Below are 21387 nucleotides of genomic sequence, written 5' to 3'. Positions count from 1 at the left end.
TTACTTAGCAGTGAGGTTGTGAACCACAAAATCATTGTTGGTCATAAGGTTTGACGCGTGGCTTGTTCATGGCACCACACTACAATCTCTCTTTAGATTATGCAATGTTAATCCCTATTAGGATTAGGCTAAAGCTGCCATGGCAACGAAAGAGACTGAATGGGAAGTGACTCTGCAGTGGGGGAATTCCTCAATCAAATTAAAATAAACTACCAACCATACTATTTTTTGGTTCACTTGGGGGTAGGATTCTACTTGTGCGCATCGATGCCGTCTTTACTCAACCATTGCCGTGGTAGGAGAACGTGTGTCCAGGGAATAACGGGAACGGTGATTCGCTGAAGCAGTCTACTTGGCTGGTTGTATGTAGCCTATTATCTGGAAAGCAGGCTGGAGTATATGGAGCAGGGTGACAGCCGGCGCCTCTCCAACTATACACAGATACCAAAATAGGACAGCGTTGTGCAGCAAACGTCCTGAGAGCTAATTTGAGGTTAGTGTCTGCGAGCGCCTGTTTCAGTCCAGAAAGCACAATTCATGCCATTATACGGTGGAAAGGTAAATGTGAATGAGGGAATATGGATTTGAAGATTAATGATTGATACAATGTTGTGAATAATGTTTAAAATCCAGTGGTTTGAGAGTAGAAAATCATGTCCTGTGCTGATGACATGAGAGCCTTTATTGCACTCTCAGATCGTAGCCTACTCATGTGTGTATAGATATAAATAGCCCTAATATTGTAGTAGCCTATGTTGTGGTAAAGATGGAAGCCAATATGTAAAGAAAAGCCATTAAATGCTATCAGATGTTAGTTGTTTTCACATGTTCTTAGGCCTATAGTAAATTAAATGGCACAAGAAATGAACACCACAAAAGTATGCCCCCCCACACACATAATGTATTAACCCAATAAATGATATGTTCTATCTTCTCTTCATTTTTTAGCCACTATGTCAGACAAAGGAAAAGAAAGCTACATTTATGACTTTTGTGACATCACCCATCCAAATGAACTATTGGATGCTCTGAGAGAGTTCTACCTCGGTGGCATATTCACCGACATCACCCTACAATGTGCCACAGGACAAGTATTTTACTGTCACAAGGCAGCATTGTCAGCTCGCAGCTCTTATTTCAAAGTCATGTTCACAGCCGACATGAAGGAGCGGTCAAACAACCTCATCAAACTGACTGGGATTGATTATGAAGTTCTGAGTGCTTTGGTGAATTACGTATACACTTCCAAGGTGAACATCACTGAGACAAATGTACAGAGCCTGCTGGAGGCAGCAGACCTCTTACAGTTCAGCTCAGTGAAGAAGGCTTGCGAAGACTTCCTTATACGCTTCCTGGATGTGGACAACTGCCTGGGTATGCACTCTTTTGCTGAGCTGCACATCTGCCCTGAGCTGGAGCGGGAGGCACGAAGGGTAATGCTCAGCAGGTTTGAGGAACTCCTACAGCAGGAGGAGTTCTTGGAGGTGGACTACGACAAGCTGAGTTCAGTCATGTCTCTTAAGAACCTCAACGTATGGAAGGATGAAGTTCTCTTGGATGCCGTGGTCAAATGGGTCACCCATGACGTTGTTAACCGTATTGATCACGTTCAGGACCTACTCTGTTGTATCCATCTTGAGCTGGATGAGATGTACTTCAAGACTGCCCTGGATGTACAGAGACAATGCTTACTGGGCAATGAGGGAAAAGTAAGGTCATTGATTATCAACGCTTTGAAGTCCAACTGCAAAGAGACTTCAGCGAGCAGGAAGAAACTGTCCTCAAGCATGTATGTTATTGGAGGGTACTACTGGCATCCACTCTGTGAAGTCCACATATGGGATCCAATAAGCAACACATGGGTGCAAGGAAAAGATATGCCTGACCAGACAAGGGAGAGCTATAGTGTATCTTTACTCGGGGCAAATATTTATGTGACTGGGGGTTATAAGACTGAGACTATTGAAGCCCTGGACACAGTTTGGATTTATAATGGTGATTGTAATGAGTGGACCGAGGGATGCCCCATGATCACTGCCAGATACTACCACTGTTCTGTGGCTTTACATGGCTGTATCTATGCCATAGGAGGGTACAGAGGAGGAGCTATACAACTTGAGACTGAATTCTATGACCCCTTAAAAAAGAAATGGTTCCCTACAGCCAACATGATACAAGGTATGAAAACATAAACAGAACCACTGTACAGGGAGTTTGTTACAATGAGAAGACACCTAAGCAAACATGCAAGCCTGTGTTGCTCTAGTATTGCCCTTGAACTTGTCAGTTTCACATGGTTGGACCAAAAGCTATTTTGGCCACTCATTCACTCTATTTGATTCTCAGCCATTGACCTGTAAATAATTACTTTCAAGTTATTCTGCATATTCAAATAACATGCAAAATATTTTACTGAGTAGTACTAATGAAATCAGGATTGTTTTGGCTGTTCACTGTTTTTGATCAAATGCTTCCTCTTTCAAAGGTGTAGGAAATGCCACTGCTTGTGTCATGAATGACACAATCTATGTGACCGGTGGCCACTATGGATCCAGAGGAAGCAGCACCTATGAAAAAATTCAGGCCTACAGGCCAGACATAAATGAGTGGAACATTGTCACAATAAGTCCTCATCCAGGTATGATAGATTTTGAGGGAAGTGGGCATTTTATTTTAATTTGTATGAAATAATATTTAGTAAGGAAATCATTGTCTTTATGCTTTCAGAGTATGGCCTGTGCTCTGTTTCTCTGAACAACAAGCTGTACTTGGTGGGAGGACAGACTACGATCACAGACTGCTACGATCCAGAGAGAGATGAGTGGAGGCAGTTGTCAGTGATGAAGGAGAGGAGGATGGAGTGTGGTGCTGTAGTGATCAATGGCTGCATCTATGTGACAGGGGGATATTCCTATTCAAAGGGGACATATCTGCAGAGCATTGAGAAGTATGACCCAGAGCTGGACACCTGGGAGGTTGTGGGAAGCCTCCCTAGCCCAGCAAGAACACACGGATGCATTTGTATTTACAGTGTGTAGTGTCTTTCAATGTACTTTTACAACAAACATCAACTAAATCCCGCGGATGCAGTTCCTTCGTGCCATACAGCCCATGAGTGGCAGGGGCTATGTATGTGTGTGACAGGTGCTAAGAATCTTTTTACAAAAAGTGACATTATTTAGAGTATCTTTTATACCCAATTGGCCAAAATGAATGTTCAGTGACAAATGATTGCTGCTGGTTTAATATTACAAAAAGAGCACATACTTTTCAATCCACTTACATTGAATGGCCTATATCTAACACACTGGTTCTCATGCACTTTACATTACCATTTGTGTAATTTTGGCTTAGACTGGTAAACCTGATAGAGCACTAGATATGCACGCTGTTTTTAGACAAATCTCTACATTTGAAGCACAAATGTCATCAACCATACATCTGAACCTTAGGGTTTTGGGTATGCACAATTATTCAGGTTTCCTTTGTGGAGACCTCTGATTCTGAATGTAAAAATAATTAACTAAAACAGCTGTCGATAAAAACCAAACTGATGATTATGGATGCAAAAATGTATAGGCTGAAGCAGACCACTGCCTAAACGTTGCAACAGTCTGCGGTTGATTGATGCAGTATGCACATGATTTGACTTGATAAATGGGGTGGCGCACAATGGGGTGGCGCACAATTGGCCCAGCGTTGTCCAGGGTAGGGGAGGGAATGGCCGGCAGGGATGTAGCTCAGTTGGTAGAGCATGGCGTTTGCAACGCCAGGGTTGTGGGTTCGATTCCCACGGGGGGTATAAAAAATAATGTATGCACTAACTGTAAGTCGCTCTGGATAAGAGCGTCTGCTAAATGACTAAAATGTAAATGTAAATAAATGTAACTTTAAAGATGCAATATGCAGAAATTGCTCTGCCATTTCCTGGTTGCTGAAATTGTAATAGTATGGCTAATTTCAGTTTATGTGACAAAACATGGAAGTATAATGTAGATAATCATTGTACTATCTAAACCACTGGGAAATTTTTCAATAAACAAAAATATTGTATTTTCAGCTGTTTGAAGCTGGTTTACAAAAGAAAGTAAAAGATGCAAAAACGAAACTTAAGAACAGAAGCATAGAAATGGTACACATAGAACATATCTACAGCTTCTTAGACTTGCTTTCAAGGAGAATGACGGCTCACTAACTCATATTTCTATTTAATTTGGTCAAGCCGCCCAAAAAGCTACATATTGCAGCTTTAATCTACAAGATGATGCACATAGATGTGGTGGTTGTATGTTCACTGATTTCGTAGACTGATGTGTGAATTCTGCCCACTGAATCAATTAAATCAATTAACACATGTAAATAAAATATTTACCAAAACCTTTGGCCATAAACTACTTCAGCAGAAGTTAGGTGGCGCTGGTTGGTGAAAAAACAAGAAGGCGGTTGGTAGCCTAGTTAGGAAGAAAAGGCAGAGGGAGAGGGAGAGAGGGAGAGGGGGAGAGAGGGAGAGGGGGAGGGGGAGAGGGAGGGGGGAGAGGAGAGGGAGAGGGGGGGAGAGGGAGAGGGAGAGGGAGAGGGGGGAGAGGGAGAGGGAGAGGGGGAGGGGAGGGGAGAGGAGAGGGAGAGGGGGGAGAGGGAGAGGGAGAGGGGGAGAGGGGAGAGGGAGAGGGAGAGGAGAGGGAGAGGGGGGAGAGGGAGGGGGAGAGGGAGGGGGGGGGGACAGGGTCTGAGCAAGCGAATCGAGGAATCTGGGGGAAAGAGAGCGCGCTTGTTTGAAATGGAAAAGCGTCTCGGTAGCTATTAATAAAGAAGAACATCAACGACGAAGCAGCTGCTGGTTCGTGCTGAATGTACGGAGATTGTGACAGCCGGTTAAATGGCGTCCGTTGACAAGGCAAGAACAAGATGTATGTCAGGAGAAGTGCAGTATTATCATAAGGAGACTTATACGTGGTCCTTTGTAGCTCAGCTGGTAGAGCATGGCGCTTGTAACGCCAAGGTAGTGGGTTCGATCCCCGGGACCACCCATACACAAAAATGTATGCACGCATGACTGTAAGTCGCTTTGGATAAGAGCGTCTGCTAAATGACATATTATATTATATTATTACTTGGAATACGGAGGAGGAATGGAGGGCAAAAGAGAGGCAGAGGAGGTCTAAGAGAGAGAGGGTGAACTTGAGTCGGTTAAAAATGGCGGGAAAAAGGGAGATGGTTTGTTAAAGAAGGATGGTAGAAAGTGTAAGCAGAGTGAGTTGAAGTCAGGAGGAGAAATGGAAGTGAATGAGGGCGAAGAGGTGGTAGGTGTCCTGAAGTTCTCTGAGCCCGTGGCTTGCACAGAGGGTCAGGATAAAGATGAGTCTGTGAAAATAGGAGTTATGTTTTTGGAAAAAGTGGACCCTTGCCTTTTGGCTGATCCATTTGTGGTTTCAGGGTGGGTGAAAACAGAGTTGGGTGCTGTGGAATCGGAGTGATTACTGGGGTAGCGGTAAATCTGAAAGCTGAACAACTGAAGGGGAAGATTCCCGGTGTTTGTAATGCTCCTCGTTTGGTGCGATGCAGACAGGGTGGCGTGAGTGGAGAAACAGAAGAGTCATTGTCTGTTCTTTTTTGAGTTTTGATGTTGAGTCTTTGCCCGACAAAGTAATGTTATGATATATAAGTTATCATGTACAAGCTTTTGTGCCGAATACATTACGTTGTTACAGGTGTCAAGCTTATGGGCATGTGGTAGCAGTTTGTAGGAGGGAGGTTCCTAAGTGTGAGAAGTATGCAGCAGGGCATGAGACAAAGGAATGTGTAACATTGGGGAAAGTAGTGGTATGTGTTAATTGTATGGGTGCCCATGGGGCTGGGGATCAGAAATGTCCCATGCGAGAGGCAGGTTGAGGTTTCCAGGGATAGAGTAGTGCAGAAGTTGTCATATGCTGAGGCAGTGAAGAAAGTAGAGGAAGATTGGTCAAGGGGGAGGGATCCTGAGAGGAATGGTGTGAGTAGTAGGTCTGTACCAATACATAGGGATAAACCAACAAGTGATATACGTTTCAGTAAGATTGGATTTTTGGCATTTATAGCAATGGTTAACGGTACTGCAGGGATGGAACGTAAGTCGCAGAAAATAGAGGTTGTGGTGGTAGCTGCAGAGAGATATTTGGGTGTGCGAGACTTGACATCAGAAGAGTTACAGGGTGCGTTAAGTGGTGGTGTCCCATCCTTTCAGGCTGTTGGCCTGAAGTAGGACTAAATAGATCTAAATAGTGGTGTATGGTATTTTTTGTTTTTTACATTTTATTTTTTGTGAGTAGTGTTAGATGGTAGGGTATTTGTTGAATTGTTTTATATATATTTTTCAAGCAAAGTATAAGGGAGTTATAATCCAGACTAGTAGGTGGCGGTAATGCAACATTTATTGGATGCCAACCGCCGTTAAACCTCATCGAAGACAAAGACGTTAGGCGGCACTGTAGCATAGGCTGCAGTGCAGAACGCAAAACAGCATACCAAAGCAATTTGTTTTGGCCATCAACGTTCTCCGTAGCACGCAGGACAACCAACCTGCTTGCAAACGGGATTTAGCTTGTGTGGAAGGAAGAAAGCCTTCTGATCAACATTCATCTCTGCAGGTAGCAAGTCAATATATCACAGTAAGTAAATATGTTACAATTAGCCAGAGTTTGATCTTCCTGTGCAAATCATCTAATTTGGTAAAGAACCGTCCTATCTTGTATTTTAGAGGCCTGTGGCGAAAGAAACCGTTGCACGCTAGCTAGCTAGCAAGCTAACGTAACGAGTTAGCTGACAGAGCGAGGCATTTCATGTACGTGCTGGCCACACTAAACTGCCCGTTAGTTCATGTCTTCGGTTGAATTTAGAGGCTATGTTACTGTAACCACTAGTGAACGAAATTAATTAATATGGGCTTTATATAGTACTAGGTAGCTTGTTAGGCTGGGTAACATGACTGTCTTCAGTCAGGAGTGAAAACGTGGGCAAGCAAATGCTTTTCCCCACGCAGACCTCATGTGCATGTCCGTTGTGTAATTAGCTGGCACGGCTCGTGCATGTAGCTAAAGCATTTCCCATTTGGTTAGTGTTGCTTATAAATCAATAATATTGATTTGTCTCCTTTTGATCTAATAAATACTCCATCTTTGACTTCTTTTTTTCAGACTCATCATGGCAGAAATTCAAGAAATGTCTGAACTTGAGAAGAAGGTGGCACAACAGATTGAGGTATTTTATGTCATAGCAAAATGTATTATACTGTAGCTGTATAATAAAATATGGTGGTATATACTGACCGCTAACCTGGATAATGCTGGTCATCCCTGATTTACGCATGTTTTATTTATTTATCTTCAAAGTACTACTTCGGTGATCACAACCTTCCAAGAGACAAGTTCCTCAAAGAACAGTTGCAGCTCGATGACGGATGGGTGACCCTGGAAACCATGCTCAAGTTTAACAGGTTTGTGCAATTTACTCTTCTTTTATCAATTGAAGCTTGGGACTTGGTAAGGCCTACATACATATTTTTTTAATTGTTCGCTATAACATGATTCCTAACTCTCCCCTCTCATTATTTTCAGACTGAAATGCTTGACAACCGATCACAACGTAATTGTTGAGTCTCTGAAGAAATCCCAGACTGGCCTTTTGGAATTGAGTGAGGATAAGACAAAAATCAGGAGAATTTCAAGCAAGCCCTTACCAGAACTGAACGACAAGTACAAAGATACCCTCAAACACAAATCTGTGTACATTGTACGTTTCCAAGATTCGAGATGCACCTTATTACAGCTGTTTGGAGCCCTGTGTTTGTATGTATGTTAAACATTTTCTATCTTCCAGAAAGGTTTTCCGTTGGAGACAACCCTTGATGAAATCGAGGGGTGGCTGAAAGGGAAAGGCGTCATAGAAAACATTCAGATGAGACGAAACTTCCAAAAGAATTTCAAGGTGATTCAGATCAACTTTATTATCCCACTAGGGGGAAATTCATTTGGTCATGTGCTTAAAAAGACAGTACATGAAAACACAGAAACTACACACAATAATTAATTGAAAGTGCTATAGCTACACATTTAAAGTGAAAGTGCAATATGCTGTATACTCGAGCGACCAACAGACTATCCATTATACCGCCTAATGGCTATTGGAATAAGAGTCCCCATATCTGTCAGTTTAGATTTTATTTTGAAGAAGTCTTTCCCCTTGTCCGGCAGCTGCTGTGACTGAGTTTTGAGTGAAGGGGATGAGTACTGTCCTGTAAAATGCTTTCAAGTTTTAGGAGGATGAGTTTTGTGTACAGGTTGGTGGCCAATTCTTGATCTATGCCAATTATCCTTCCCGCCGTCTTGATCAAGCGCTGAAGCTTGACTTGGTCTTGCGCTCGCATGTTTTAAAACACTCATATCAGATCAAAGGACAGCACACTCTGCAGGACAGATTTATAGAACATTTGTAAGATTTGTCAGGAGATATTTTTTTCCATTTAAGATTTAACAAATGCGTGTACTACAAAACACTCAGCATCTCCATCCATTTTCAGGGCTCAGTATTCCTGGTTTTTGACACTGAAGAAGCATCAAAGCAGTTCCTAGCACGCACAGACACCAAATCATTCAAAGAAAATGAAATGATTGTACTTTCAAGGTAGGTTGAGGCTAAGCTACAATTACCAAGTCTCTAATATGACCTATTGATACTGGTGAAGAGGATATGAATAGAATTAACTCCACTCTTGTGTTTTCAGAGAGGAGTACCATGCAAAGAAAACAGAGGATAGAAAACTGTTGAAAGCAGAGGCAAAGGCTAAAGCTAAACAGTGAGCACATTACTGACCATTAATCATTACATTTTTACATTTTATCATTCAATCATGTTTGTTTTTTCTGTAGTGTATTTCTATGGTAAAGTAAATTGTTCCAAATTAAATTTGTTTTACAGTGACAAGGACGAAAAACAAAAACAAGCAGAGGAAGAGGAAATGGTAAGATCTCTGGAAGTGCTATCACAAATCCTTATTGAGATGTTTTGAAGGGGTCATCTTCATTAGGGCTAAACATTTTGAAACTGGCAAATCTGTTCTTATTGGAGAAGTTGGTGTAGCACCACCTCCAATTCAAGATGTTTTTCTCCTGTTTGCTTCTATTGAACAGGAACCCATTGTATTTTTCTTCCCAAAACAGGGAGGTTTAAAGTTGTTCACTAATGGTCCTCTGCTTTATTTTACACTGTAGAAATCTCTGGACGAGCAGACCGGATGCCTGTTGAAGTTCTCAGGCAATCTTGACAGTGTTTCAAGAGAGGACTTTCACGAGGTGTTCTCAGGTCATGGTCAAATCAAATGGATTGATTTCACCAGGGGTGCCAAAGAGGTAAGAATTGCAGTGTAATAAACCATTTGAACCACCCTTCAATTACAAATGAATGTCATAGGAAATAATTATTTATCTTAAAGGGTACCATCCTCTTCAAAGTGAGTGCCAAGGAAGCTCTTGATAAGGCCAAGGAAGCAAGTGGAGGAAACTTGAAAATTAAAGACGAAGACGTTACGTGGGAGGTGGTGGAGGGAGATGCAGAGAGGGAAGCTCTGAAAAAGATAATTGAAGACCAACAGGAATCTCTCAACAAACGTAGAGGTGGTAGAGGTAACTGATTTCAAATATTTTTTTTTTTTTCATAATGTCATATTTCTGATCTGATGGTGCATTTCCTCTTCTCTCTTTACAGGTGGTCGAAAATCAGGTGGGAGAGGGGGGAGAGGAGGACGAAGGGACAGGGGTGGACGTGATGGCAAATCACATTACCAAGGCAGAAAGACCAAATTTGATGATAGTGATAATGATGACGGTAAGAGCAGTTCTGTTAATCAAGCAATATCATGCTAGGATTCTGCTGAGACATGTCTGTCTGCCAATGCTCAATGAGAAACTTTGGAACAATTGAGTATCTAATATTTTCCTTTTAACTTCCATTTCTCCAATAGCACCTCCTAGCCCAAAGAAGCGAGCCCTTGAAGGAGTGTGCAAAGATGCTGATGCTCCAGCTGCAAAAGTTGTCAAAACTGAAAATGGTTCTTAGAAATGATGTACTAGCACATCTCATTGAAACATTTTATTTGAAAAGAAACCCATTGAAAACAACTTTATTCCATTCCAGTGGAGGCTTCATGTTGTGGAAAATCGTAGAAAGTCCACCTTGATGTCAACCTAGAAAACAATTTAGAATGTAAGATTGGAAAGTTTTCAGCCCTTATCAGTAATGTGGTGTGCATCTTACATTGTCAATACCTATCAATTTCTACCCTGAACATACGTTATGGGGATTGTCTTATTTAAATATGGATTTCATTCGTTGTGTTGACTGCGTCTGAACATTATAATTTCATTTCAGCAGGAGCATATTACACCTGTTTGTCGCCTCCATACAAAGATGTGCATGTCAATAGAAACATGTTAATCAGAGTGCCATTTTATTTTTCCTCAATTATTTTAAATCATGTGTATACGGTTGAGTCCAAAAGCACAGATCTTGTTCCTTTCAAGTTTACTTTTGTGAATAGCCAATAAAGTTTGATTTTAAGTCATTCTCAGAAGCACTTGGTGAAACAAAGGTACACAGACTTGACAACATTTGCCTCTTACCGATTTCTTTTTGTGGAACTTGTAGGATGCTGGCAAGTCATATCTTAGCTCTAAGGAGAGAAACACACTGTCAGGTTTGATTTACGTGTACTTGTTCAGCACCTCCACTGCAGTGTTTTAGTCGAGTCACTAAACCTTGAGTCCGCTGTGGTCGAGTCACAAGTCCCTATGGCTAAGTTAGTCACCAATGGTAGAGTTTCTATGGCTGACGATCAAGTCCTGGTCCAAGTCTGAGTTCAACAACAAATACATTAACATTGGTTTATGTGCACTTAAAAATAAAGTGAAAGCAAAACAAATGATTCAGGGTTCTTTAGACAGTTTGGTTAGTGCTGGTTGTTTGCTGCTACAGTATATTCGCACCTTGATTTGGCATAAATCTGCCCAGCAAAAACTTGTGGCAGGCTGGCAGGAAGACTTGTGAGCATTGAAGTAAAGCAAATATTTTTATTCTGTTGCCCAATGGTGATAATTGCCTGCAATAGCCTATGAAACATGTCCTTCACACACTTTATTTAATGTTCAAGATTATTGTCAATAATAAACAGGCTCTCAGCTCTAATTTTTTTGTAGTCACCCACTGATGTGTAGAGTTTTTTTTGGGGAGTGGAAAGTAAAGGGAGACCTGGCTATGGGATGCAGTGGGGAAAGAAAGTGGGAGGGTAGAGATATGAAATTCAAACAGCCTACTTTTCTATACTCAAGGGGAGAGAATGACATGGCTAGACTGTTTTACTTTTAAACTCAATACTATTGTTTTCAATTTCGTAAACCAGTTTGTTTCTTAACCAGGCAAAGCTAAATAGTAGGCTGGTGACTGGTGGTTACGAGGAAGCAAGAGTCGCTTGCGCAGCCTATGATTGGAGGCGGAGCCTGCCCACACGTCAGTGTGTCCTTCCCACTGCTAGAAAACTGAAATCTCGCTGCTCTGCGCACCCAGTGCTGCTAATATTTTGCTTATAGTAGCCTATCCAGTACAAGTGCAAAAACAAGTCACAGGAAGGCGAGTCAGAAGTAATAAATAGGATCTCGAGTCCTGGACTCGAGTACTACAACACTGCTTCATTGTGACATTTCTGTTACCTGCTATTACTTCCATTTTTACTCCCCAGTCACTTGCTTTCTTCTGTATGTGCTGCAATTAGGCAAAAAGAGGAATTGGACAACACTCATGACAGAAGTTGATGAAAGAGTAGTACACCATGATTGAGTGTTCTGACAACTTACACCTCGTGTTGCTGTTTTGTGAAGGGAATATACTGCTGTTGTTGCCATAGTTAAAGCGGTCCTCAGAAACTGCATGTCCATACCTTTATTTTTGAGAAAGCAATCAAGGTTTATATCACATATCAATAGGTTGTTTTATTAACTTTTAAATGTGAAATGATCTCACCTTGGTTGTGTTTGGTGCCAAACGGAGGATTCATTATCACAGTGTCAAATTTCTTGGCATATGCATGGGATCTCAGGGAGCACATGTCACACTGGATCAGGTCTATGTTGGTCAGCTCAAATTCCTCAGAGTTCCTTTTGAATATCTCCAGTGCATCGTCATCAATGTCAAACCCAACACACAAACTGTAAGAGAACAAGGCGAGTGGTTAGATAAATACTCCAGTACAATAACTTTTCTTCACAGACAGTTTGTGTTATTTTCTTACCCTGCATCAAGCATTGCTGCTCCAATGCTAAGAACGCCACATCCGCATCCCAAATCTGCAACCAATTTGCCCTCGATGTCATCAAATGTGTTGTGGATTGTATAAAGCATACATGCTGAAAAGATACATGTTTAAATTACTAAAGTTAGACTCTGCAATTAGAATTACCATAAAATTCCAATTGGCATGCAAACAAATTGTGAAGAGCCATTAGGAGGTTTTGGCAGATTAATGTTGTAGTTGACATTTAAGCAAGAAGTCGCTCCGATGTCATATGGCTGGCTGTGGCTGAGTCTACCTTTAACTTGAACAACAAACGTTTGTAATGTCATAGCTTTAGTGGGCCACCTGTATTGATTAATGTGGAGTAGTCTTACCTGCAATGTGAGGGCTGGTTGGATATTGTTCAAGAAGAATCTTAGGTTCTTCAAAAGCGTCCACTTGTTGAAGGCAACTTTCCAACTCTTTCAGTTTCATACTGGCTGGATAGCAAACGTTGACCTGCTAACAGCTAACGTCACAGACACTCAACGCCCAGAGCCCTATCGGAAAGACAACAGCAATCAAGGAAGCTAGCTTGTGCTCGATAGCTGCTGCCTGTAAATGCAATCCAAGAGTCGGTTTTATTTTTTACCTTCTGCTGGCCAAGTTTGAGCTAGAATATGGCATCAAAAGATGGAACTCACTTCCGCAATAGTGGGGTCTCAATGAAAACAATCCGAAGTGCAACAGACGCTAAGGAAAACAGTACCGCTCTATGACCGTCGAGTTTTTGCAATGCAAAACATGCATAACATTTTCGTATTCCACTATTTACTGCCACCACTGGAATTATCATTATCTAGTTAAGGATTAGCTAGTTTACTGTAATTGTAGGTTGTGATGGTTTGTCTATATAACTTTTGGTCCACAAAATTGCATGGTCACGGTTGATCAGCTACCTACGTGACAACAGTAGCCGAAACTACGACACAGCTTGACCACTTGCCAAACTGGATGTTGATTTGCAATGAAGTCAAGTCAGTGAGTTTGAACCAATGATTTATATACGTCATTGGGTTGAACACAATAGACGCGGAACACAACCAGTGAACACAATATCGAAATGTATCGCGAGAAATCACGAGAAGGTAGCAACAAGACAACAAAAATTAATTTGTGTACAACAAGCCAGAGTACATGATGGCGGCGTTGCTGATACGCCGGGACAAGAAATCTACTGCTGCCCATTTAAAGGCAGACCTTAATCGGACTGACAACAGCTCTGGTGTCCGACAACTTCAAGAGCTGCTTGATTGTGTTCTTAATCCAGAAAAGACAGCGGCAGACACCGAGGCTCTTGACTGGTGCAAATGTCTAATAGCAGGCGGAGAAGGTTTCGAGGAGTTCTGCAAAACGTTCCGGTCCTATGACAATGCTACTTTATGTGGCTTGGTTTGGACAGCCAATTTTGTGGCATACCGCTGTCGGACTTGTGGCATTTCTCCTTGCATGTCACTCTGTGCAGAGTGTTTTAACAACGGCGATCACACAGGCCATGATTTCAATATGTTCAGGAGCCAGGCTGGTGGGGCCTGTGACTGTGGAGACAGTAATGTCATGCGAGAAACTGGGTAAGTTTAAGAGCGCTAGCTGGCTATTAGCTAACGTTAGCTAGCTAATGTCAACTAGCTAGCTAGATTGTAATTGACTTTCTAATTAATTGACAATGCTTAATACTTGGCATTTTTTGACAGCAACTGACAATCAAACAATTCAAAAAAATGATGGGGCAGCTAGCTAGCAAAGTTCTACCAACAGTAGGTGGGAGTATGCTGCCTTACTGAGCGTCAGTCTAGTTTATTTAGCTATAAACCATGCAACTGTGCCGTTTTGACAGGTCCCCATCATTTTACTGACGTATGTTGTCACTGAACATGCATTGCTTGATAAACCATTAACCTTTAGATTTAGCTATACAAAACCTAACAAAAAAATTCTTTATTTTAGGGGGGTACTAGATAGGCTGCGTTTAGACTGGCATCCCAAATCGGATCTTTTTCACTAATTGGTATTTTGACCAGTCAGATGAGCTTTTGTTAGAAATTGCGTAATTCAAATCTGGTATTGGAATAAGAGAAAACATAATCAAGAGATATTCAATCCAAGCTAAATTTATTATATGCAAAATGTATGTATGATAAGTATGATGGTTCGTATACGGGCTCACTGAAATACCACGCAGGGCAGACAGAGAACTAAACCATTGTTTACAGGTTCTTTCTCAAATACTCTGACAGAGAGTTCCCACCTCTTCTGTTGGCCAATCAGAGTAAAGGACTGAGTGTGGTTTAGACTTTACTCAGCCAATCCGTTGGCGCACGGGTTAGTCCCAATCCCTTGGCGCTCCACCGTTCCCAGGCATAAGTTGCTATCATAATAACCTGTAGAGTCAGCACCCAAAAGACACCCTTCCAATCTGTACTCTATGTACCTACGTTCAAGGACGGTTTCACAGACAACAAAGAGAGAGTGTTCGTATCTGTAAGAAATACAAGTCTTATCTGTCCTACCCCCTAACGTTCCTTACATGAATCACAGCCTGTTATGTGAAACAATTTATATCAGTATAGTACAAACCTATGCTTATCATTAATGCATTCCTTCTAAGTTATTCATCACATACAGATCCAATTATGAGAAAAATAGAACCCAACAATCCCCCTTTTCACACCCACTAGGGTGTGAACCCAAAATAAGAAAACACAGGATGTCAGTCATTAAAATACAATACAAACAAAAAGAATCACACTTTTATTAATAGGCAATAATGATACTGAAAAATAAAAACCCTCAGTCCTTCCATCTACACCCAACTTGCAAACGGTTGGCTACCAGTCACCCAGGAACTTCAAACCTTCACATAAGGAAAGATAAACATTCACAATGGTTAGCTTGATTAATAAAGCATAAAACACAGGATTAATAGAACACAAAACATAAGATTATTAAAACATAAAATATAAACAGGGAAGTAAATTTTTGCCCCCTTTAGACACCCTCTAGGGTGTCACTCCACCAAGCCTGGTTTCATTCCTTAGGTCGGAGTCCGGGATTGGGCCGTATCTCACCATCTGTTTGGAAACCACCTTCTCCATCTCCTTTTCTCACCAACCCTCAGACACAGGGAATAAGACAACATCCACAAAGAACAAGTATACCCATAGAAGCTATAACTTCACCCAGAATAGTTACAACAATAGTTTTCCATTTACCAAATATGTTATCAAACCAACCGTTTATGGAGCTATCAATACCAGAGTTCTCAACCAGTTCGTTCGCCAGCGTGGTCACTCCCTGAAGCGCTTTGGTCACGGACCCGTCCGGTGCTGTGTTGTTGGAGATGAAAGTACAGCACAGAGATCCAAACAGAACACAAACCCCGTCCCGCTCAGCCAAAAGCATATCTAAAGCTATTCTATTCTGCCATGTCATTAAGCTAGTTGGTGCTGTCTGCTCAGCCAATCCCTTTATTGCATCACGAGTGTGGTTTATAAATCTTTGCTGGTTATAGTAAATATAATTTATCCAATCTACGTTTTTATTAATTGTTGACCACCAGAAAATACTTGATTCAAACCCAGCTGCGATCTGATTCCTAGCTTTGAATTGTTCTGGAACCCCTCGAGGTACTGCTATCCCATCAATATATATATCCTTTCATCAAAGGATCCCGGGAGGAGGTCCCACTTTCTACGTGACAACTCACCAGTCTCTGACACGTTTGATTGTTTGCGTATGTAGGTGAGTTCACAATCTGTTATCACCACACAACCATCAGATGTCAGCACGGGCCTGGTTTTGGTTCCTAAAATCCTCTGGCTGCTACAAAGAGGAGAGATTAGTCATGGTCTCTTTAGTTGTGATATTCTCTGTGTGGGAGCAGGAGCTAAGATGCCCTACCCTGTATCCTATCTTATTAGTCCTAGAAAAAAAATAAGAATCCCCTGTGACTTCAAACTGAGGCAACCCAGGTCGGGATGACTTTGTTATCGGGGGATACAGATAGTGCAAGTTACTACAAGACTCTTTCACCACATTCCCAGGTGGCTTGCATGGAGGATAAACCTGACAGAGAGTTAAAGCCTGTCAAGGGGAACAGAGTATTTGTTAACCTTGGTTTGGCTGTCCTACAGGCATAACAGTCCTCTTTAGACCGTATACTGAATCCATTCCAACCACAGGTTAAAATCTATTTACTCCGTCTCCATCTGTACTACTTCCTTCAGGTCTATAGTTTGCACTGTCTCACTACCTCCCTCAGAGAGGTTTACTCTATAGGGTGCCCCAGTTGAAGAGGATATCTCACTTGTCAGGTCTGTAATCTGTTTTAGCATAATTCAGACTTTAAGACAGTACCTACCCTTATATGGGTCGCACTGCCATTTCTGATAATTCCCTACTTTCACAATACTACACCTGTCCCTAAACTGTGTATGGAGATTGACATATCCCCCCCCGCTTGGTATAAGCAACTACATAGTCCCAGGATGTACATGGTGACATGCATATGGTGATGTCCTTCCCTAATGTCCCTAGTACTTCCCCTTTCCCTACGTCTAGCTGTCTCCTATGCCTTATCAACTTGTGTTAGGTTAACTACTACTTCTGGCTGATCAGGAGGGTCTGTGTGTGTTAGGAATATGGCCCCCACAATCAGACAGCTACCTACCGTCGGGAGACCTGTGAATCCTCGCCCTGAGAATATGTCAGACGCCAGAGGCCAACCCATTGCTTCACCTTCTATCGAACTCACACAGGGATGATCAGACAGGGTAAGGGAATCTTCGTTAAGGAGCCAACCCCCGAGCCCTAGTGGTGATCGGTTCTTTCTCCTAACTCTGTGTTTGTTTGTCAGGTGTAGCTGGGTTTACCTTTTTGCAGTGAGTGACATGCACCCAGATGGATCTCAGCTATTCTGCTGGCAAAGGCAGTACTTGGTAGGGCCCTTCCCGCCAGGCCTGCTTCAGTCTCCTGGTTAGATAGAGTGGGTCACCTTCTCCTTTAGTTCACCTGTGGGGCACAAAACCTCTGACATACAGGTGTGGTTAATAAACTATCTTCACACATACATGTTCAGCTCTCAATTTCTAATCTTTTTTTTTTTTTTGTATTTTGTCCTCTCCTTCGTATATATTTATTATTTAATCCTACCATCTCCTACCATACCATCCATACCCCATTTGACACATGATTTGCCCATGTGTCTATTACCACCTACCTAAACAATCACTTAGGTAATATTGGTCATTCATTATCCAATTGCCATCCCTCCACTATCTCTTCTGTTATTTAATGGTTCAAATCAAATATATTATTACCAAATTATAATCTTCTTCACACTTTTTCATAAATGTTTAGTTATCCCAAGTGTTCATTAAGTCCTCATGACATTCATTCTCATAAGAAATCATATATACCCCAAACTCAGCCAAAACCTAAAAAACTCCATAAAATTCACTGTGTGCTCCTCTAAGACCTATCACCCTTGACCTGCTGAAAACCCCCCAAAATTTAAACAACAAGGCTTTATAAACATCATACTAGGTGTGTTGTTTTTTGTTTGAAAAACCCAATTTGAAAAATAACAACCACAAATAGCCAGGCCTCACTTAATTTGGTAGCTCACTTTTATGACCTAAATACTGCCTAACTTCACTACTGCTCCCCCTAGCCCTGGGCAACATTCCAACGAGATGAGCTAATCTCTTTCTCCTGGTTATAATCTAAAAATGGGAGTACACACAAAACATGATACAGATATCCCCAGTCTTAACCCATCAATAATTGTTTGTATCAATCTAATTCCTCATAACTAATCCATAAAACCACTCAAAATTCCTCGAGTATACGATGATTATTTAATTGATTACCCTAACTCTGCTACATGTGATCTCATCTCAAATGATCCATTATCAATTATTTGTTCAACCCCCTAGGAAAATCTGTCTCCCCTTCTATTGTTCCTGTCCCCCCTGTAAATGTCATATTTGAGTTTTTAGCCAATACAATCACGGTTACATCAAATGTTCCCTCATTTAATGGTATTTTCTTCCTAATATAACTTCCCTAAATGAGATTAAATCCCCTGCCTTCCTCTACTATCCTTATATCATTACTGGATCAATAATAATAATTGTAATAACTATTTCACATTAAATTGTGCCTTTTTTCTGATAAATGTTATAATTGTAGCCTACTCCATCACTTTAGTTTAAAATATACGTTTGTTTTATGTAACAATTCTAGAACCCACCACAGGCTGGCGCTATTCCCCCATCACAACAGCCAATGTCACTTGCATCCACGTAACCAAAATACATTATCGTTCTAAAATGTACCAAACATTTATATTTTCCCGCTAACCCATTTCAGTTCGCTATTCAATTTATTTAACTGTTCTCTCTGATTATGCCCTAATTAATAAAACAAATACTTGCTATCGTTGATAAGCATACATTTAATGATGTTCCTACCATCTGAACTGTACTGTCTCTCACCCTCCCCTTGCTCCTTCGGGGAAAGCGCATGGTAACCTTATAACATATTTTCATAGACCTTTCTAGAATACTTCTATTTAAGCTATCTAATTCAACCTTTCACATTTCTCAATCCACATAGTAATCTAGGTATATAGCCCCACTGCGAAAGCTTTGTCTACTGTCCCTACCTGTGTTCGAACCAGGGACCCTTTACATACATCGCCAGGCACTCCACACCATCTGCGATGCTCTCAAAGTAACTACTCCCAGTTCATAGAGCAAGTGACGTCACCAAATGAAAATCGCAGTAGCTTTCACCTCAGCAAAAAACTCTCTCTCCCTTCACCCATTCCCTATTGAATAAGTTAGTTTTTCTATTTAACCCCAAAACACGCTACAAATAGTCCATTCAACATTACCAAACTAAATACTCAGTAGCATCCGATCACCACCCACACCAGCCGTTGACTTCGCCTCATGCCACCGAAATGCCAAATAAACCATAATAGTTCAATGGAGCCCCCTATTGGTTCTCCACTATTGATACATTACTTCCATAACCACATTAGTTATGGTCCGATTACCCATTAAACCTTATCACATGATCAAACAACGCCACAACCTTAAACTCATATGGGGTGGCAGGCAGCTTAGTGATCAATAGCGCCGCGCCAACAACCGAGAGGTCGCCGGTTCCAATCCCGAGCCGACCAGGCGAAAAATCTGCCGATGTGCCCTCGAGCAAGGCACTCAACCCCAATCGCTCCTGCAAGTCGCTCTGGACAAGAGCGTCTGCCAAATTACCAAAAATGCAAATGTAAATATTCTCTACTCTCTCACCCATAACGTACATCTACGTCCGGGTGAGCAAGTTTAGAACATCCCTCATCAGAAACCCACATGCACCTCTCGCTTTGGATAAAAGCGTCTGCTAAATGGCATATTATTATTATTATTATTTATTATTACCTCTCAAATAATCACCCCGTGGTGTTCCCAGCCAACTCCCAGTCTTTCCTGGCTCCAAAAGCCACACTTTCGCTCTCTCCAGCCCCTCCCCTCGCAACTCTCTCTTCCCTCTCCAGCGGGAGTGGGCTTTGAGGAGCTATTTCTCGTTTTAGTGTTTCCAATATTCTGTCGTTATTTAAAGTACTTTAATCTATTTATTTAAATCAAATGATTCCCACCTAATTAGTTAAAGTTGGTGCATGTTTATATTTAAACGATAAACCGAATTATTTCAGTCTAATTGTTTAACCAGTATTTTGCAGGGTCAAACATCAAACATTACATCAAATAATCAACAAAAAAGCCTCAACCCAAGCACCTAAAACCAGAATTATGCTATGTCTAACACCAAACGGCACAGTTCAAACATATCAGCTCAACCGTTTCAGTTCAGTCACACAATTCATCACTTTGGCTTTATGTTCCCAATTGTTTTTAACGGGTTATATGGTTTAAGCAACCACAAACCCAACAGTTATCCCCAAATTATACAGTTTGGACAGCCACAGACGTTTTAATTCCCAATTAGTTTTCTATCAAGGTATACAGGTTTATCATTCACACTCTCATGCATACGACAACACTTGCACTGTCTAACTTTTTATAGTACCTCCTATGAGTTTTAAGTCATAGCTCGCACTGTCTAATCTACTTTATAGTACCTCCTATGAGTTTTAAGTCATAGCTCGCACTGTCTAATCTACTTTATAGTACCTCCTATGAGTTTTAAGTCATAGCTCGCACTGTCTAATCTACTTTAAAGTACCTCCTATGAGTTTATCATAGCTCGCACTCCCATGGGTTTAACCATCACAATTATCAAACATTTGCATAGTATATTATGAAATCGAAGTAGTATACTGTAATTGTTATTTATCGTACAATATGGTTCACTTACATCAAACAGGTGTTTCACAAAATTAATTTGGATAAAGCCAATATGCAGAACTTTAGTTATATAAACAATAGGTGTCTGCTTACCTGTGTTTTTAGAAGCCCGGGCACTTTGTGAAACACACAGTTCGACGACAGCGATGTCCAATAGGCTGGATGAATCCCAGCGAAGTTCCGCTACCAGATCACAGTCAGAGGTCACCAATTGTTAGAAATTGCGTAATTCAAATCTGGTATTGGAATAAGAGAAAACATAATCAAGAGATATTCAATCCAAGCTAAATTTATTATATGCAAAATGTATGTATGATAAGTATGATGGTTCGTATACAGGCTCACTGAAATACCACGCAGGGCAGACAGAGAACTAAACCATTGTTTACAGGTTCTTTCTCAAATACTCTGACAGAGAGTTCCCACCTCTTCTGTTGGCCAATCAGAGTAAAGGACTGAGTGTGGTTTAGACTTTACTCAGCCAATCCGTTGGCGCACGGGTTAGTCCCAACCCCTTGGCGCTCCACCGTTCCCAGGCATAAATTGCTATCATAATAACCTGTAGAGTCAGCACCCAAAAGACACCCTTCCAATCTGTACTCTATGTACCTACGTTCAAGGACGGTTTCACAGACAACAAAGAGAGAGTGTTCGTATCTG

At 41.3% G+C, this 21387-nt stretch overlaps 4 protein-coding genes across 10 annotated transcripts in view; 3 read left to right on the top strand and 1 right to left on the bottom strand.

Annotated features, from left to right (window-relative positions):
* Positions 1-152: 152 nt before the first annotated feature.
* klhl23 (kelch-like family member 23) lies at positions 153-3727 on the top strand. 2 transcript variants are annotated; one of them, XM_041869946.2, is made up of 4 exons: positions 153-493; positions 949-2178; positions 2486-2638; positions 2728-3727. In XM_041869946.2, the coding sequence occupies exons 2-4, from the start codon at positions 954-956 to the stop codon at positions 3036-3038; spliced, it is 1689 nt and encodes a 562-aa protein (XP_041725880.1). In that variant the 5' UTR covers positions 153-493; positions 949-953; the 3' UTR covers positions 3039-3727. The 2 variants fall into 2 exon arrangements, with proteins under 2 accessions (XP_041725880.1, XP_041725887.1); XM_041869953.2 differs by having other exon boundaries at positions 483-558.
* Positions 3728-6483: 2756 nt separating this feature from the next.
* LOC121552336 (lupus La protein homolog B) lies at positions 6484-10591 on the top strand. Of its 2 annotated transcripts, none has more exons than XM_041865189.1 (12): positions 6484-6623; positions 7170-7233; positions 7365-7468; positions 7590-7764; positions 7852-7959; positions 8552-8655; positions 8756-8827; positions 8950-8992; positions 9243-9380; positions 9464-9653; positions 9736-9855; positions 9992-10591. In XM_041865189.1, exons 2-12 carry the CDS (start codon positions 7177-7179, stop codon positions 10084-10086), a joined length of 1206 nt encoding a protein of 401 aa, XP_041721123.1. In that variant the 5' UTR covers positions 6484-6623; positions 7170-7176; the 3' UTR covers positions 10087-10591. The 2 variants fall into 2 exon arrangements, with proteins under 2 accessions (XP_041721123.1, XP_041721114.1); XM_041865180.1 differs by having other exon boundaries at positions 6484-6644.
* Positions 10105-13002, bottom strand: mettl5 (methyltransferase 5, N6-adenosine). 2 transcript variants are annotated; one of them, XM_041865218.2, is made up of 7 exons: positions 12688-13002; positions 12311-12425; positions 12043-12227; positions 11877-11959; positions 11733-11784; positions 10650-10699; positions 10105-10214 (listed from the first exon to the last, which is right to left on the bottom strand). In XM_041865218.2, exons 1-7 carry the CDS (start codon positions 12785-12787, stop codon positions 10173-10175), a joined length of 627 nt encoding a protein of 208 aa, XP_041721152.1. In that variant the 5' UTR covers positions 12788-13002; the 3' UTR covers positions 10105-10172. The 2 variants fall into 2 exon arrangements, with proteins under 2 accessions (XP_041721152.1, XP_041721142.1); XM_041865208.2 differs by having other exon boundaries at positions 10105-10699; positions 12688-12852; positions 12945-12996.
* Positions 13003-13398: 396 nt separating this feature from the next.
* The window catches only part of LOC121548364 (E3 ubiquitin-protein ligase ubr3-like), a 62083-nt gene continuing 54094 nt past the window's right edge, over positions 13399-21387 (top strand). For all 4 annotated transcript variants that reach the window (XM_045210327.1, XM_045210324.1, XM_045210320.1 and 1 more), the window contains exon 1: positions 13399-13923. In XM_045210327.1, the coding sequence (XP_045066262.1) occupies positions 13490-13923 (434 nt within the window). In that variant the 5' untranslated portion in view covers positions 13399-13489. The remainder of the gene's footprint in view (positions 13924-21387) is intronic.

The sequence above is a fragment of the Coregonus clupeaformis genome, chromosome 4, assembly GCF_020615455.1.
Source record: "Coregonus clupeaformis isolate EN_2021a chromosome 4, ASM2061545v1, whole genome shotgun sequence".
Lineage (NCBI taxonomy): Eukaryota > Metazoa > Chordata > Actinopteri > Salmoniformes > Salmonidae > Coregonus > Coregonus clupeaformis.
Note: the sequence above shows the minus strand (reverse complement) of the source record. Positions and strands in the feature narration are given on the sequence as shown.